This window comes from Suncus etruscus, chromosome 15 (assembly GCF_024139225.1).
Source record: "Suncus etruscus isolate mSunEtr1 chromosome 15, mSunEtr1.pri.cur, whole genome shotgun sequence".
NCBI classification, from domain to species: domain Eukaryota; kingdom Metazoa; phylum Chordata; class Mammalia; order Eulipotyphla; family Soricidae; genus Suncus; species Suncus etruscus.
Window position 1 is genome coordinate 46,656,178 of NC_064862.1, and position 16,933 is coordinate 46,673,110.

General features: G+C 54.3%; 1 protein-coding gene across 1 annotated transcript; it reads left to right on the forward strand.

Moving 5' to 3' along the window:
- The first annotated feature begins 848 nt into the window (after nt 1-848).
- Nucleotides 849-16,679, forward strand: NPC1L1 (NPC1 like intracellular cholesterol transporter 1). The gene is made up of 19 exons (XM_049789687.1): nt 849-922; nt 1,592-3,099; nt 6,722-6,822; nt 7,242-7,414; nt 7,731-7,859; nt 8,203-8,385; nt 9,012-9,126; nt 9,246-9,373; nt 9,781-9,918; nt 10,073-10,162; nt 12,072-12,262; nt 12,352-12,491; nt 12,786-12,912; nt 13,003-13,058; nt 13,928-14,078; nt 14,185-14,416; nt 14,493-14,606; nt 14,681-14,843; nt 16,359-16,679. The coding sequence occupies exons 1-19, from the start codon at nt 869-871 to the stop codon at nt 16,583-16,585; spliced, it is 4,020 nt and encodes a 1,339-aa protein (XP_049645644.1). The 5' UTR covers nt 849-868; the 3' UTR covers nt 16,586-16,679.
- The last annotated feature ends 254 nt before the right edge of the window (nt 16,680-16,933 follow it).

Sequence of the window (16,933 nt, forward strand, 5' to 3'; positions counted from 1 at the left end):
CCTCACTGTCCTCTCTGCTCAGCATCAACCAACTCCTTCTTCCGCATCCACCCTCAGGGTGCTGCCTCCCCTCACCCCCCCCACATCCTGTCTCAATCTCCTCTGCCCTTCTTGGGTGTTACCGTCGGAGCCAGGTCAGAGCCCACAAAACAAGAATCTGGGAAGACAGCAGCTTCCTGTGGACACGCCAGACTAGCCTGTGACTAGTCTAGGTCATGCCCAGCCCATCTGGTGATAGATAGGAGAGTCCGGGGGTCTGGTGTGTGCTTGGGGCCCCACTGCCGCTCTGTGCATGACTCACTGGCATCAGGGCACGCCTGGGGGCTGCAGAGGGAGGAATCAGCTTATGTTAGAGCTTTGACCTGGGGTCTGGGTCTAATGTCAAGTGTCCAAGAAGGCCCCTTGGAGAAGTCATTTGTTGCTGCTGTGTCACCCCACCTCACCTGTCCCTTCTTATCAGGCTGTTAATATTAATTAACAACAGTTGCTAAGGATGACAGTGCAAAGGTGTGACAAGGCCAAGCCAGACTGGCCTTGTCCCAGGAGGGGGCTGGAGACCGTGAGATTGGGGGTGTTTGATAGTGGTTTAGGGCTGTGTAAGGGGACAAGGGTAGAGGGTGAGAGCCTCTGGGGGGGTTGGTGCAGGGACACCTCTCCCCCTGCTGGCAGATCCCCTGGGAACCCCAGGGGAGGTGGGTGAGCTGGGGTAGGCGGGAGTTTGGTGGATCATTAACCACCCAGCCCTTTCCTTAGCTCAGCGAAGCCCATTGGCTGGGACTGGTCAGGCCAGGCAGGCGTAGCAGGCAAAGCTATCTTATTGTCCCTCGACTGTCCCTGCGTCCCCAGGACTTACACTTGCTGACGCGGGATGAGGGAGGCAGGCCTGAGGGTCTGGCTGCTCTGGGCCCTGATGCCTGGCTGGGTGAGTCTGAGCCTAGACCTGCCTCTCTTGTGGTTGGGAGGTCGAGGGAGGCGGCAACCATGTATTTGGTCTGGGGCCCCTGAAAGCTGATCATTTGACAGATGGGGACTCTCGGGCACCATGAAAGGTGTAAGGGCAAGGACTGCTGGCCTGTCCAGTTTGAGGCACAAGCAGAATGGACACAGGTGTGGAGGGACAGTGGTCTGGCTAGTGTTGTGGGGCTGAGGAGGATTTTGGGGGTCCAGGGTGGGTGCATGTTAGCATGGGGGGCAAATGGGACACTGAGCATCTGATGCTGGGCACTCAGGGAGGGTGCTGAGACCTCCTGTCCCCAGCTGGCAAGAGCACAATTGTATGTTGTATCCATGGCTTAGGTGTGACATGTAGCATGGCCACACCCTTGATCATGGACTCTATGGCCACACTGATCTCGTGCCCCCCAGATGTTCCTTTGACTGCCACTGTGACCTTGTCTCCTGCTTTGTCTCTTGCACTGGGCACAAGTGTCTGCTTCCATGCATGGGCAAAGGCCCACCAGCATGTCTCCTTGTCACCCTGACTCTGAAAGTCCCATGCTTTCCGGCCCCCACCCCCACCCCCAGCATCCCACCTCCTAGTTCTTATGGAAACTGCAGCAGAGCTGACCAAGCTGGTGTCCATCTCTCGTAGGCTCTGGGACAGCCATACACACCTGTGCACAAGGCTGGCTACTGCGCCTTCTATGATGAGTGCGGGAAGAACCCAGAGGTGACTGGCAGCATTGCCGCCCTGTCCAACGTGTCCTGCCTGTCCAATCAGCCAGCTGTCTTGGCCAGTGAGGACCACCTGACTTTACTGAGACGTGTGTGCCCCAACCTGGACCAGGGAATTGGCACCTTGACCTGCTGCTCCACCAAGCAGTTGCTGGCACTGGACGTCAGCATGAGCATGACCAAGGCGCTACTCACGCGCTGTCCAGCCTGTGCCGCCAACTTCGCCAGCCTACATTGCCACAATACGTGCAGCCCGAACCAAAGCCTCTTCATCAACGTGACCCGTGTGTTCGATAGGGGCCCCGATCAGCAGCCAGCTGTGATAGCCTACGAAGCCTTCTACCAGCGACACTTCGCCGAGGATACATATGAGTCCTGTAGCCGCGTGCGCATCCCAGCGGCTGCCGAGCTGGCTGTGGGCACCATGTGTGGAGTCTATGGCTCCACCCTGTGCAATGCCCAGCGCTGGCTCAACTTCCAGGGGGACACAAGCAATGGACTGGCCCCGCTGGAGATCACCTTCCACCTGCTGAATCCCGGGGAGAACCCTGGCAATGGGCTGCAGCCCCTGAGCGACACAATCATGCCCTGCAATGAGACACAGGGCAACAGCTCATCTGCATGCTCCTGCCAAGACTGTGCGGCCTCGTGTCCTGCCATCCCCCGGCCAGAGCCACTCGATGCTACTTTCCGCCTGGGCCGCCTGTCAGGTGGTCTGGCCCTAGTTATCATCCTCTGCTCGGCCTTCGTCCTGCTGGGTGCCTTCCTGCTGTTTCTGCAGCTGCCCTCGCTGAAAGACAAGCCCAAAGGGCCGGCCCCTGTGGCACACGTCAGCTCCTCAGGCCACAATCTCCTCGGGAACCTCTTCCAGGCCTGGGGAACCTGGGTGGCGATGTGGCCTTGGACCATTCTGGTGGTGTCTGTTGCTGTAGTTGTGGCCTTGGCTGGGGGCCTGGCCTTCCTGGAGCTTACCACGGACCCTGTGGAGCTGTGGTCAGCCCCGAACAGCCAAGCGCGGCGGGAGAAGGCATTTCACGACCAGCACTTTGGCCCCTTCTTCCGAACCAACCAAGTCATCCTGACAGCGCCTGGGCGGCCCAGCTACCATTACAACTCGCTGCTGCTGGGTCCCAAGAACTTCAGCGGGGTCCTCACAGTCGATCTGCTGCTGGAGCTGTTGGAGCTGCAAGAGAGGCTGCGGAACATGCAGGTGTGGTCGCCTGAGGATGGCTATAATGTGTCACTAAAGGATGTCTGCTATGCGCCCCTCAAGCCGCACAACACCAGCCTGGAAGACTGCTGCATCAACAGTCTCCTGCAGTACTTCCAAAGTAATCGCTCCAGCCTGCTGCTCACAGCCACCCAGACGCTCACAGGCCAGACAGCCCAGGTGGACTGGAGGGACCATTTCCTCTACTGTGCCAAGTGAGTGCTCAGAGCTGGATCCCCATGACCCTGCTCACACTGGCATAATTCAGCATATGTACTCACCCCCCCCCCACTGGCCACTGCTCCCCACAGGCAGCTCAGCTCACAGTGCTCTTAGCCTGGGAGAAGCCATCGAGTGAGGGCTCAGGCCTTTGCTGCAGATAGGGTGCCAGCATAGCTGGGTGCAGAAGTCTGCGAGATGACTCCCAGCCCCCGGGAATCTAGGCAGCCATGGGAGCTTCTGAATGTCCAGATTCACGGTTCACTGTTCACTCTCCTGTGGGAGAGAGTGCAGCCTCCTTCAGCAAGCTTATTTGAGTCCGAGTTTGATCTACGGGAAATGACCACAAGGGTAGAGCTGAGAAGTCACAGCTTCGGGTGGGGGTAGCCCAGCCCTGGCACATTTGCTGTGCATGTGTTTGTGTGTATGCATGCATACGTGCATATGTGCGTGTGCATGTGTGTGTGTGTGTGTGTGTGTGTGTGTGTGCGCGCGAGCTCTGGGGCTCCCAGCACTGTAAAGAAAAAAAGGATAAGAATAAAGAAAGGGGGCTGGCGAGGTGGCACTAGAGGTAAGGTGTCTGCTTTGCTAGCGCTAGCCAAGGAAGGACCGCGGTTCTATCCCCCGGTGTCCCATAGGGTCCCCCCAAGCCAGGGGCAATTTCTGAGCGCTTAACCAGGAGTAACCCTTGAGCATCAAATGGGTGTGGCCCGAAAAACCAAAAAAAAAAAAAAAAAGAAGAAAGAAAGAATGAAAGAAAAAGGAGAAAAGGAAAAAGAAGAAAGAGGAAAGACAGGAAAAGAAAGAAAGAAAGAGGGGGCCGGGCGGTGGCGCTAGAGGTAAGGTGCCTGCCTTGCCTGCGCTAGCCTTGGATGGACCGCGGTTCGATCCCCCGGTGTCCCATATGGTCCCCCAAGCCAGGAGCGACTTCTGAGCACATAGCCAGGAGTAACCCCTGAGCATCACTGGGTGTGGCCCAAAAAACCAAAAAAAGAAAGAAAGAAAGAAAGAAAGAAAGAAAGAAAGAAAGAAAGAAAGAAAGAAAGAAAGAAAGAAAGAATTCAGAGAGATAGCACAGTAGTAGGCATTTGCCTTGCATGCAGCCGATCCAGGATGGACAGTGGTTCAAATCCCAGCATCCCATATGGTTCCCCGTGCCTGCCAAGAGTGATCTTTCCCTCCCTCCCTTCTTTCCTTCCTTCCTTCCTTTCGTTCATTTTTGGGTCACACCCGACAATACTCAGGGATCACTCCTGGCTCTACGCTCAGGGGACCATATGGGATGCTAGGATTCGAACCAGCGTCCTTCTGCATGCAAGGCAAACACCCTGCCTCCATGCTATCTCTCTGGCACCCAGGAGTGATTTCTGAGCACAGAGCCAGGAGTAATCCCTGAATCTGCCTGGTGTGACCCCCCTAAAAAACCCCCACAAAAATAAAGAAAGAAAGGAAGGAAGAAAGAAGGAAGAAAGAAAGAAAGAAAGAAAGAAAGAAATGAAAGAAAGAAAGAAAAGAAAGAAAGAAAGAAAGAAAGAAAGAAAGAAAGAAAGAAAGAAAGAAAGAAAGAAAGAAAGAAAGAAAGAAAGAAAGAAAGAGAAAAAAGATAAAAACAAACAAACAAAAAAAGATACTGGGGCTGGAGCAATAGCACAGCAGAGAGGGCCTTTGCCTTGCATGCACCTAATCAGTTCAATCTTTGACACCCTGTAGGGTCTCCAAACATCAGGAATGATTCCTGAGTGCAGAGGCATGAGTAAGACCTGAGCATTGTTGGGTCTGGCCCCAAAGCAAAACAAACAAACAAAAAGATAAAGAGAGGAAAATACAAGAGAAAAAATATTATATTGACTGAATGATAGCACAGCAGGGAGGATGCTTGCCTTGCACACAACTGACCTGGTTCAGTCTCCAGTACCCCATAAAGTCTCCCAAATACTACGAAGAGTGATCCCTGAGTGCAGAGTCAGGAATAAGTCCTGAACATGGAAGCATCTGTGCTCAATCTCCAGAGCAGAACTGGGGGACAGCAGGCCACACCCGGGAGACTGGAGATAAGACAGACAGTACCCAGAATTGAACTCAAACCCCGTGCATGCAAGGCACATGTTCTGATCCTCTGAGTAGTTCCTTAGTCCTTTATTCATCAGTTAAAAAGAATAAAAGTCAGCCAGTTCCACGTTGACATAAACAGCACAGTTTTAAAAATAATTAGTCAGTAGTGTTTTACATCATTGCAAATCTCCCTCTTTCTTTCCCCCTCCTTTTGGGTCATACCCAGCAATGCTCAGGAGTTCCCTTGCTCTGCACTTAGATGTGTGGTAGTAGGGACCCCGTATCCAGTTGCAGAGCCTGCCCCAGCTGCCAAGATTCTCCCGGACCCAGCAGTCTTGGAGCAGTGACAGCTGGGTGGAGTCTGGTATCTGGCTCTGGATTTGTCTGTGGTTGAAAATCAATGAGCATTTCTGGCTTCCCACATCCAGGAGAGGGAGGAATATTTGTCATTGTCCTTTCAGATAACTGGGCAGTCTAGATGTCACACCCAAAATGCAATAAGTGCTCTTTCTTTGGATTTTTTTTGGGGGGACCCATACATGCTGGTGCTCAGTGCTCTGAGCTCAGGAATCACACCTGGTGGGCTTGGATGAACCTATGGGGTACTTGGGGATTGAACCCAGGTTCAATCAGCTGAGTGTAGGACACATGCCCTCCCCAATGCCCTAGCTCTCTGGCCCTGAGTCTTAATTTTATAAAAATAGTCTATGGGGGCCGGGCGGTGGCGCTAGAGGTAAGGTGCCTGCCTTGCCTGCGCTAGCCTTGGACGAACCGCGGTTCGATCCCCCGGCGTCCCATATGGTCCCCCAAGCCAGGAGCAACTTCTGAGCGCATAGCCAGGAGTAACCCCTGAGCGTTACTGGGTGTGGCCCAAAAACAAACAAACAAACAAACAAACAAAAAGAAAATAGTCTATGGCTTTAGTCTATGACCAGAAAGGGTGCCCAGGACTCCTGGAAGACCCTAGGTCAGTCTGAGACTCCTGGATTAGAGAGGAGGGCTCTTGGCCCTACAGATGACCCCGAGTCTTGGCAAACTACAGTCTGTGCCCCATCCCTCCGGGAGAAGACTCCAGCCCCTCCCCAGTTCTTTATTTGGACTTCAGTGTGATTCCAGACCCTCATGCCAGCAGTCCCGTCTGTCTTATCATTAGGCAGCCCTAGGCTCACAGAGGATCAGAGAGTGGCTAGGGTCATACAGCAGCAGTTGGGCTGCCTTTCAGCCAGGTGGGAGAGACGTTCAAAGGGATGTACCTCACTCCCCTGCTGAGGGGCAGAGATGTGCCTGGGTCTGCCTGAGCTGGTGACTGTGCGCTAGAGGATGATATGGACTCAGGCCAGCTGCACTGGAGGGAGGAGACCTGTAGGTGTGTCAATCAGCCATCCTGCACTAGGGCCTGGGTCTGTGTGTCCCCTCACACTACATCTGGGGCATGCAGGGCTACACTGTAGTGAGGGGCTGACAGCCCCATAGGAGTAAATGTCTGAGGTGTCTGGGGTGTTTCTGGAGCCTGTATCTGGGGTGGGTAGGGAGCAGGTTCGAAGGTGCCTCCCTTTCTCCCCTCAGCGCCCCCCTCACCTTCAAAGATGGCACCGCCCTGGCCCTGAGCTGTATGGCTGACTATGGGGCCCCAGTCTTCCCTTTCCTCGCTGTGGGCGGCTACAAAGGTAAGTGGGGACCTGGGGTCAGATAGGGCAAAGGGACGAGGGCAAGAGAGTGTGACGAGTGGGCTTTTCGGGCCTGGGTGGCAATACCAGTGGAGTCACATGTGAGTGTGCATGAGTGAGAGATGTGTGTGTGTGTGTGAGTGTGAGAATGAGTGTGAGAATGTGAATGTGAGTTCGTGAGTGTGAGCATGAGTGTGTGATTGTGAGTGTGTTTGTTGCAGCCCCTCTCTGTCCTTCCTTCTTTCCCTGCCCTCCCCTTCATTTCACAGCTGTGCTCAGAATCACTGATTTTGTGCCCAGCCTAAGGCTTTGTTTGCATGGGGATGTGGGTGTCGGGTGTAGGACCAGCTGACAAGGAAGGTGGGGGCCAGTGGTGTCGGGGTTGCAGCCAGAGGGTGAGTGACTACCTGGTGTCCCAGGAAAAGACTACTCAGAGGCAGAAGCCCTGATCATGACCTTCTCGCTCAACAATTTCCCTTCGGGGGACCGGCGGCTGGCCCAGGCCCGGCTGTGGGAGGAGGGCTTCCTGGAGGAGATGCGTGCCTTTCAGAAGCAGATGGCTGGGAAGCTTGAGGTCACCTTCATGGCAGAGGTAGGCTGGAGGGGTTTGGGGAATCCCAGCAGTGACCCTGGGCCAGCAGCCCCCATGGAGGAGGTTGGGGTGGTGTAAACGTTATTTTTTATTTTATGGAGGGTAGTTGGGGCTACACTGAGCTGTACTGAGGATTTACTCCTGATGGGGCCAGAGTGGGGGAATCCTGTGTGGGAGCAGGGACCATCCCAGGTTGGATGGAGCACCCTCCTCGTGGGACTCTTTCTTTGGCCCTCTCAGCCCATTCTTGGGGTTCACTGGGCTCACGGCTGCCAGGCCGGTCCATTGAGGTTCAGAGGGCTTGTTGTTGTCCCAGCGATCCCTGGAGGACGAGATTAACCGCACCACGGCCCAGGACCTGCCCATCTTTGCAGTCAGTTACCTGGTCATCTTCGTGTACATCGCCTTGGCGCTGGGCAGCTACTCCAGGGGCAGCCGAGTGCTGGTAAGAACCTGGGGTATTAGGCTCTAGAGAGTTTGGCCTGGAAACAGCAACAGTGGACACCCCAGAATCTCCCCTAAGGGGTGGTGACCTTTGGAACTGCTGTCCTCAAGGCCACAAACATCTCCATTCTGTCCCTGGCACAAGCTGACTTGGCTGAGCACAAGCCTGAGATGTTTGAGAATGTGGCTGAGGAAGACATGGCCCATCTCCTGTCTGTCAGGAGACAGCAGTTCAGAGTGGCCAAAACAGAGAAGCCCCACACCTGGTCCCCACCACATGCTAGGATGGGGTGCTCTGGCAGGTAAGAGCCTGGCAGCAGACTGAGCTTATCCTTCCACGGCAGGTGGACTCCAAGGCTACACTGGGACTGGGCGGCATAGCTGTGGTGCTGGGTGCAGTAATGGCTGCCATGGGCTTCTTCTCCTACCTGGGCATCCCCTCCTCCCTGGTCATCCTGCAAGTGGTGCCTTTCCTGGTTCTGGCTGTGGGCGCAGACAATATCTTCATCTTCGTCCTTGAGTACCAGGTGAGAGACGAGTCTCCACTATCCCCACATGCTGGCCCTGACCACTGGGCTTCTTTTTGGGAGTCACACCTGATGCTTAGGGGTTACTCCTGGCTCTCTGCTTAAGAATCACTCCTGGCAGGCTTGGGAGACCATATAGGATGCTGGGGATTGAGCCTGCTTAGGCCATGTGCCAGGCAAATGTCCTCCCTGCTATATTATCACTCTGGCCTGCACCTGTCCTCTTGCTCCAGATTGGTCTTTCCATTCCCAGAGTTAGGAAGGGTGCTCACTGCCCATATCTGCCCATCTCTGCCATAAACATTCCCACTGGCATTTCTCACCTGAGAGTCCTGTGGCCCCCCCCCCCCCCCGCCCCAGTGGTCTTGCTGGCCTGTGTGAGGCTTAGTGGCATGAAAGGATGAGCCAAGGCTGGTCTGACCTTTTCTGTTGGCATGTGTTGGGACACAGAATCCATAGGCACCCCTGTCTCAGACAGTGTTTCTCTGGACTGTCCAGAAAGGAGGGAGTTGGACCAGAACACTGTTAGTGTCTTGTGTATGTGGGGGGCTCAGGCCAAATGTGTTCTGCTGGCCTGTGGGTGCTGACAGTGGCGCTGACATAGACACTCTCCTACTTCCTCGTAGAGGCTACCCAGAAGAGCAGGGGAGCAGAGGGAAGCCCACATTGGGCGTGCTCTGGGCAGGGTGGCCCCCAGCATGCTCCTATGCAGCCTGTCTGAGGCCATCTGTTTCTTTCTCGGTGAGCTGGGGTCCTCCAAACTTCCTGAGCCAGATGAGCTCCCAAGGTGTTGGGGAGGAGGCTGACCAGGCCACCTCAATCCTGGTTGGCTCCCCAACCCTGACTGCCTCCACCCACAGGGGCCCTGACACCTATGCCAGCTGTGCGCACATTTGCCCTGACCTCGGGCCTGGCCGTGCTACTGGACTTCCTGCTGCAGATGTCTGCCTTCGTGGCACTCTTCTCCCTGGACAGCAGGAGGCAGGAGGTAGGGCCAGGGAAAGGCAGGCAGGGCTTGGGGCACTGACACAAGGACCCCAAATGAAATACAGCCAGAGTTGCTGGAAAGGGTCTATGAATCAGTGAGAAGTCACGAGTAAGCGTAATGGTGACGGAGGACAACGCCAAAAGCTCCCATGTTCCCATGTCCCCTGTGCCCCATGTTTCCTATGTCCCAGTGTATCCCATATCCCCATGTCCCAAGTTCTTGTTCCTATTGTACCCATGTCCCTGCATCCTTGTGTCCCTATGTCTCTATTTCCATGTCCCACGTCCCCGTATCCCACATTCCTTTGTCCCTGTAACTTGTGTCCGTGTGTGTGGGCTGACACAGTCCCCTGAAAGGAGGTTCCAGTCTCCTTAGAATCCATCTGAGCATACCTCCCTCTCTTGCAGGCCTCTCGACTGGATGTCTGTTGCTGCTTTCAATCCCGGGAGTCGCCCCCAGTGGGCCCAAGTGAGGGGTTCCTGCTGCGGTTCTTCCGCAAGTTCTATGCCCCGTTTCTCCTGCACAGAGTCACCAGAATGGTGGTGGTAAGTGGGGCTGGGGGCATCCAGGGTCGGCCCTGGGGTGGGTGGCCTGCACATGGTTCTGCCACACCCTGGGTGTTTCTCAGTGTGGGACAGGAAAGGAACCTGGGTGGTGGTGGTGTTCAGAGCTTGTAGAGTCACAGGTGACTCTCCCCAGGTGCTGCTGTTCTTTGCCTTGTTCGCCATGAGCCTCTATTTCATGTGCCACATCTCTGTGGGCCTGAACCAGGAGTTGGCTCTGCCCCAGGTGAGCGATGGGTCCCTTGGGGTGCTGGTGGCTGCCCCACATGACCCAGGTCTTTAGGATTTAGGGAGCTGTGAGGGCAGGGATGTGGGACCGTTGGCCTGGCAGAAGTGATATATCCTGCGGCCAGGAGAAAAGGACTGAAAAATACACCTAGGCCTGGAGGTGACATGGGGGGAGGGCCCTGGGGTAGCTGGACTACACCTGATTCTCAAGCTGTGCTTAGCCCGTTAGCTCTCAGGCCCAAGGGTGGGTTTATTTGCTCCCTAGATTGGAGGGTTACCCCTTCCTTTCTCTTGCCTACATCTCTGGCTGACTATTGGTAAGCATGGGAGCGTCCTCGCTTTGCTGTTATTTAAGAACCACTTCCATCCCTCGCTCCTGAGTATTGTGTTTGCCTTGTGGGTTTCAGCATTGGTTTCTAAGACATTAACGGATCTCTCCATTCCTAGTTTGTTCTGTGTTTTGTTCTTTTTGTTTTGTTTTCCTGTGGGTAGGACCTCCATGTTGTACCAGAGAATCTTCCCCCACCCATCTCTCCAATGGATGCTAAGAGATTTTACATAAAGGAACATTGGATTTTATCCAGGTTCATTTTTGTTGATTTGTTTGTTTGTTTGAGATCACACTGGTGATGAGCCTATGAGGCTTCTCCTGGCGGTGCTCTGGAGACCCTTTGAGATGCTGGGGAATGAACCTGGGTTGGCCATGTGCAAAGCAAATGCCCTCCCTGCAGTCCCATTGCTCCAGCTTTGTCCTGGTTCTTTTCAGTGTCGGTTGATATAATCATGTACATTTATTAAATACTTCCCAGGTATATGTTGTTGATGTGGTGAAGTATAAGGATCAGCTTTCTTCGTTTGTTTGTTTTTTGGCCACACCCGATGGCGCTCATGGGTTACTCCTGGCTTTATGCTCAAATCTCTCCTGGCAGGCTCAGGGAACCATATGGGATGCTGGGAGTCAAACTCAGGTTGGCCACATGCAAGGCAACCACCCTACCGCTGTGCTATCGATCTGGTCCAGATCAATTTTTTTTTGTTGTTGTTGCTTCTTTTTTATGTTTTTGGGGACACACCTGGTGGTTCTCAAGAGTTATTCCTGTCTCTGAGTTCAGGAATCACTCCTGAAGGAGCTCAGGGGACCCTATGGGGTGACAAGAATCGAACCTAATTCAGCTGTATGCAGGCAAACGTCCTCCCCACTGTGCTATCACTCTGGCCCCAAGAATCAGTTTTTATGTTGTTATTCATATTGTTTTGTTTTTTTGTATTTTTGGTATCCCACCCAGTGGTGCTCAGGGCTGACACCTGGCAGGATTTGACTCAGGTCTACTGCCTGTAAGACAAGTGCCCCACCCGCTGCCCTGGCCTAAGTCTTTCATTATTTTTCAGAGGTTTTCAGGCATGCTCAGGGTCACTCCTGGTAAGTCTTGGCTGACCAGTCAGGATCTTTCAAATCTGGGGTCCCGTAAGTCACATGCCGAGGTCCTACAGTGCTCAGGGATCTGACTGAGCTTTGAGGCATGTGGTGCCAGGATTTAACTCACAGCCTTGTGCCTGGCCCCAAGCTGTCTTTCCTCCTCTGCTGAGCCAGTCTTTGTTATTTTTCTTTTTGTTCTGTTTTGGGGTCATACTCTGTGGGGCTCAGGACTCACTCCTGGCTTTGTTCTCAGGGATCACTTCTGGTGGAAATCAGGGAACCATGTGGGGTACTGGGGATTGAACCCAAGTCTGCCCTGTTATCTCTGTCCAGCCTGTATATTGCATGTTTTTGCACTTAGTGAGTCCTTAAGAGACACTACCTGGTTTTGTGTGTGTGTGTGTGTGTGTGTGTGTGTGTGTGTGTGTGTATGTGTGTGTGTATGTGTGTCTGCGAGCTGCCCTGGCCTCATGGGCTCTCCTCCTCTCAGGACTCCTACCTGCTGGACTATTTCCTCTTTCTGAACCGCTACTTCGAGGTGGGAGCTCCAGTGTACTTTGTCACCACGGGGGGCTACAACTTTTCCAGCAAGGAGGGCATGAATGCCATCTGCTCCAGTGCTGGCTGTGATAGCTACTCCTTAACGCAGAAGATTCAGTATGCCACTGAGTTTCCTGATATGTGAGTGCCTGCCCTGTCCTGCCCACCCTGCCCACCCTGTCCTGCCTATATGCCCACCTGGTCCCTGTTCTGACCTTCTGCCCCTGTAGGTCTTACCTGGCCATTCCTGCCTCCTCCTGGGTGGATGACTTCATCGACTGGCTCACTCCGGCTTCCCTCTGGTCAACTTCTTGTTGCCGTATCTACTCCTGGGGCTCCAATAAGGATCAGTTCTGTCCTTCGACTGTCAGTGAGTGTCAGTCAGGAGAGTGGGAAGGGTAGGACAGAGTGGTGCTCTAGTCACTATCCCTTCTGCAGGATTAGCTAGACTTTCAGTGCTGTGTCCACACTGGCCCCATGCAGTGTGGGGCAGAGGGCGAGATGAGGATTACCACCTCCCGGTTGCAGTGCGGAGGGTTCCTGGGGGCTTCTTGGTCTTCAGCAGTCTGTGGGGTAGGGATCTGGAGCAGTTGCTAATGAGGGCAGGACTCTGGGGGCCTAGTGACAGGAGGCCAGGTCCATCCAGCTCTGACACTCTCTGCAGCTTCTTTGAATTGCTTGAAGACCTGCATGGGGTTGACAGTGGGGCCCGTGAGGCCATCAGCTGAGCAGTTCCACAGGTTCCTGCCCTGGTTTCTCAGTGACGTGCCCAACATCAAGTGCCCCAAAGGGTAAGTCTGGGATCTGTGGGGGGCCACAGCGAGGGTGGGGGTAGAAGGGGCTGAACTGAGCCCTTCAACTCCTGCTCCCTCTCTTACCAGGGGCCTGGCTGCATATAGCACCTCTGTGAACATGGACCCTGAGGGCCAGATCTTAGGTGAGCAGAACCTTGTCCTCAGGATAGAGCAATTCCCTGGGGTGTCTTGTGAGCCTAAAGGTCTCTCTGTTCTCTCTGTGGTCCTAAAGCAGTGCTCCATGTGGGGCTGGTCCAGCCAGGCCAGTGGCTCAGAGTCAGGCCCTAGGGCTGCCCTTGGGGGCTGCTCAGGAGATCACTGGGCACCGAGTGGGGTCCACATAGCAGGGCCATCGAATCCATGTGGCAAGGTCACTGGGCAATGGTGGCAGAGTTTGATGGCCCCAGCCCTGCTGTCAAGGGTTTTTCTTGGTTTTTATTTTGAGACCTCACGTGCCTCTGCCCTGCTCCCCCATAACCTTTCCCACATAAGCAGACAATGCCTGATGTGGGCCTTATGCAGCTGGTCCAGTGAGTAATGGTTCACCCAGATCCAGTACACTGCTGTCTTTTCTCCCCTCTGGCCTCTACAGGACATTAGACATTGACATTGGTCAATGTAGCTATCTTTTAAAATCCAAAGCATAATTTATTTTTCCTTTTGGCCATACCCAGTTGTGCTCAGGGCTCTGTACCTGGCTCTGTACTCGGGGATCACTGCTGGTGCTGTTGAGGGAACCCTGTGTGATGTGGAATCAAACATGCAAGGCCAGCACCCTTCCTGCTGTCCATTCTCTCAGGCCTTGACCTGATCCCCAGATCTTATACAAGCAAAGCAGATGCTATGCCACGGGACTACAACATGCACACAGCAGGGTGTGATACCCCACAGGGATCCCAAGAGGCCCAGACCGAGATAGTTTACTCTTCCTCAGTGGAGCCAAACCCTGAGGCCAGCTGGGTGCCCAGAACCAACTATGACTGCCTCTTCTTCCCGTGATCCTATGGCCCAGCTTCCAGGTTCATGGCCTACCACAAGCCCCTGAAGAACTCCCAGGATTACACAGAAGCCCTGAGGGCATCGCGGGCATTGGCTGCCAACATCACGGAGGCACTGCGGAAGGTGCCGGGCACGGACCCTGCCTTTGAGGTCTTCCCTTACACGTGAGGCTTGCTCTGCCATGCCGATCCTCTGTCCAGAGAGTCCTGAACCCCACAGAGCCTCCCCTCTTCTCCATGAGCCATGTCTCACCTGCCCGTGTGTCTGCAGGATCACCAATGTGTTTTACGAGCAGTACCTGACCATCGTGCCTGAGGGCCTCTTCATGCTGACCATGTGCCTGCTGCCTACCTTTGTGGTCTGCTACCTGCTGCTGGGCATGGACCTCCGCTCTGGCCTCCTCAATCTCTTCTGCATCATCATGATCCTGGTGGACACCGTGGGCTTCATGACCTTGTGGGGTATTACCTACAATGCTGTGTCCCTCATCAACCTGGTCACGGTGAGCAAGTGGCTGGGGCCTGCCTTCCAGACCCCCTGCAGCCCTGCCCTGGCTGACATGTCCTCTCTGCCCTTAGGCTGTGGGCATCTCTGTGGAGTTTGTGTCCCACATCACCCGTTCCTTTGCTGTTAGCACTGAGCCCAGCCGGCTGGATAGAGCACGAGAGGCCACCGTTTCCATGGGCAGTGCGGTAAGTGAGTGGCACTGTCCTTGGGTGCTGCTGGATGCCAGCATTGAGGCTCATGTCCACCTCTCATACCCCAGGTGTTTGCCGGCGTGGCCATGACCAACCTGCCAGGCATCCTGGTTTTGGGCCTAGCCAAAGCGCAGCTCATCCAGATCTTCTTCTTCCGGCTCAACCTCCTCATCACACTGCTGGGCCTGCTGCATGGCCTGGTCTTCCTGCCTGTCATCCTCAGCTATGTGGGTGCGTGCCAATATCCACCCGTGCTCCCCTAGCCTTGGGGATCATGGGCTCAGGCAGGATGTGGGAAGCCCTAGTGGCCCTGCTAGCACTTACTACCTCCTTCCTGGCTGGGAGCTGCAGTTGTCACTGAGTACAACCACCATCTTCTCTCTTAGTCTAAACTGAGTCTCCACTGCTTCTATGGCAGCTGTCTTTGGGGCACGGGGTTGATCCAAGAGTGTGGCTTACATCAGCAAAGGAGGGCCCGGAGAGATAGCACAGCGGCGTTTGCCTTGCAAGCAGTCGATCCAGGACCAAAGGTGGTTGGTTAGAATCCCGGTGTCCCATATGGTCCCCCGTGCCTGCCAGGAGCTATTTCTGAGCAGACAGCCAGGAGTAACCCCTGAGCACCGCCGGGTGTGGCCCAAAAAACAAAAACAAAACAAAAACAAAACAAAAACATCAGCAAAGGAAGCATGAATGCAAAAGTGTCAGGGCCGGGGAGATAGCAAAGCTGTAGGGCATTTGCCTTGCAAGTAAAGGACCCAGGACCAATGGTGGTTTGAATCCGGCATCCCACATGGTCTCCCGTGCCTGCCAGGAGTGATTTTTGAGCACAGAGCCAGGAATAATCCCGAGCGCCACTGGATGTGGCCCCCAAACCAAAAGTGTCAGAGAAAGGTCTTGCCCTTCCTGGGAAGCATCTGGTGTTTGGTTTCATCAATTTTGAAAATGTTGCTGCTCCCTTTGAAATGTCTTTTGTGGGGCCCAGAGAGATAGCACAGTGGCATTTGCCTTGTGAGCAGCCGATCCAGGACCAAAGGTGGTTGGTTCGAATCCCGGTGTCCCATATGGTCCCCCCGTGCCTGCCAGGAGCTATTTCTGAGCAGACAGCCAGGAGTAACCCCTGAGCACCGCTGGGTGTGACCCAAAAACCAAAAAAAAAAAAAAAAAAAAAAAAAGAAATGTCTTTTGTGGTTCCCAAAAAGGTGATGTCATGAGGCTTAAAAATACATCCCACACATGTAGATCAGTTGAGGTTCATTTCTCCAGCTCTCAGACATTGGACAGGGATTTTTAAAAAATGTTTTTGATTTTTGGGACACATCCAGGGGTGCTCAAGGTGTTACTCCTGCCTCTGCACTCAGAAATCACTCTTGGCAGGCTAGGGGGTCCATATGGGATGCTAGGGATTGATCCAGGTTGGCTACATGCAAGGCAAACGGTCTCCCTCTACATTTATAATCACTCCTGGTAGTACTCTGGAGATCATAGGGGATGCTGGCAGGTAAAGCCAAGCACAAGGCAATTGCACTACCAGCTGTACTCTCTCTGCAGACTCATTTGTGTATTTGTTCTGGGGTGGTGGGTGTGGAGAATATGGGCCCATGTGGGGGGGCAGCAGTGAATAGATGTGGCTAGAAACGTGAGACTCCACACTCTGTTGTGCCCTGAGTCTATGGCTTCTGTGCACCATTTCACCCTGCCCCTGAGTGCTGCCTGCCTGACTGTGTGTTCCTTCACTCTTTCCTTCAGGGCCAGATGTTAATCCTGCACTGGTGCAGCAGCAGCCAGCCAAGGAGGAGGCAGTGTCTAGCTCCAAGGATCTGTCCCCGCAGGATTCCGTCCTCACCCCTGAAAACCGTGTCTCTGACAACACCTATGACAACCTCAGCTTCGAGCCTGAAGCCGAATCGTGTTGGGCACAGGAGCAGTCGGGAGCTGTTAAAGAGACTGGATCCGGTGCAGGTTCACCGGCCTGAACTAAGGGGTCATGAGGGTGCCCCTGTGGGCAGCCAGACCCAGGCTACCACTGAGGACCCAGGAGATTTTCCTCAGGGCCCTCTGTCTGGACAGCAGGTTCGAGTGGCATGAGGTGTCTTCTGCCCCTGGGCACCTGAGTCTGGGCCGCACACTCCTCACTTTGGTTCTTGCTTTGGTTCATTCTCAGCTCTGCCCCTCTGCCTGCAGATCTCCCTAGCTAAGCCTCTCTTCAACGTCAGGCTTCACATGCTTCTGAAGTGCTCCAAGAAGCTGCATTTTTACTGTGGCTTCTTCACTTCACTGTGGAGAGGCCCTCGAGGATGCTGTGAAACCTGACTTACAGGGTG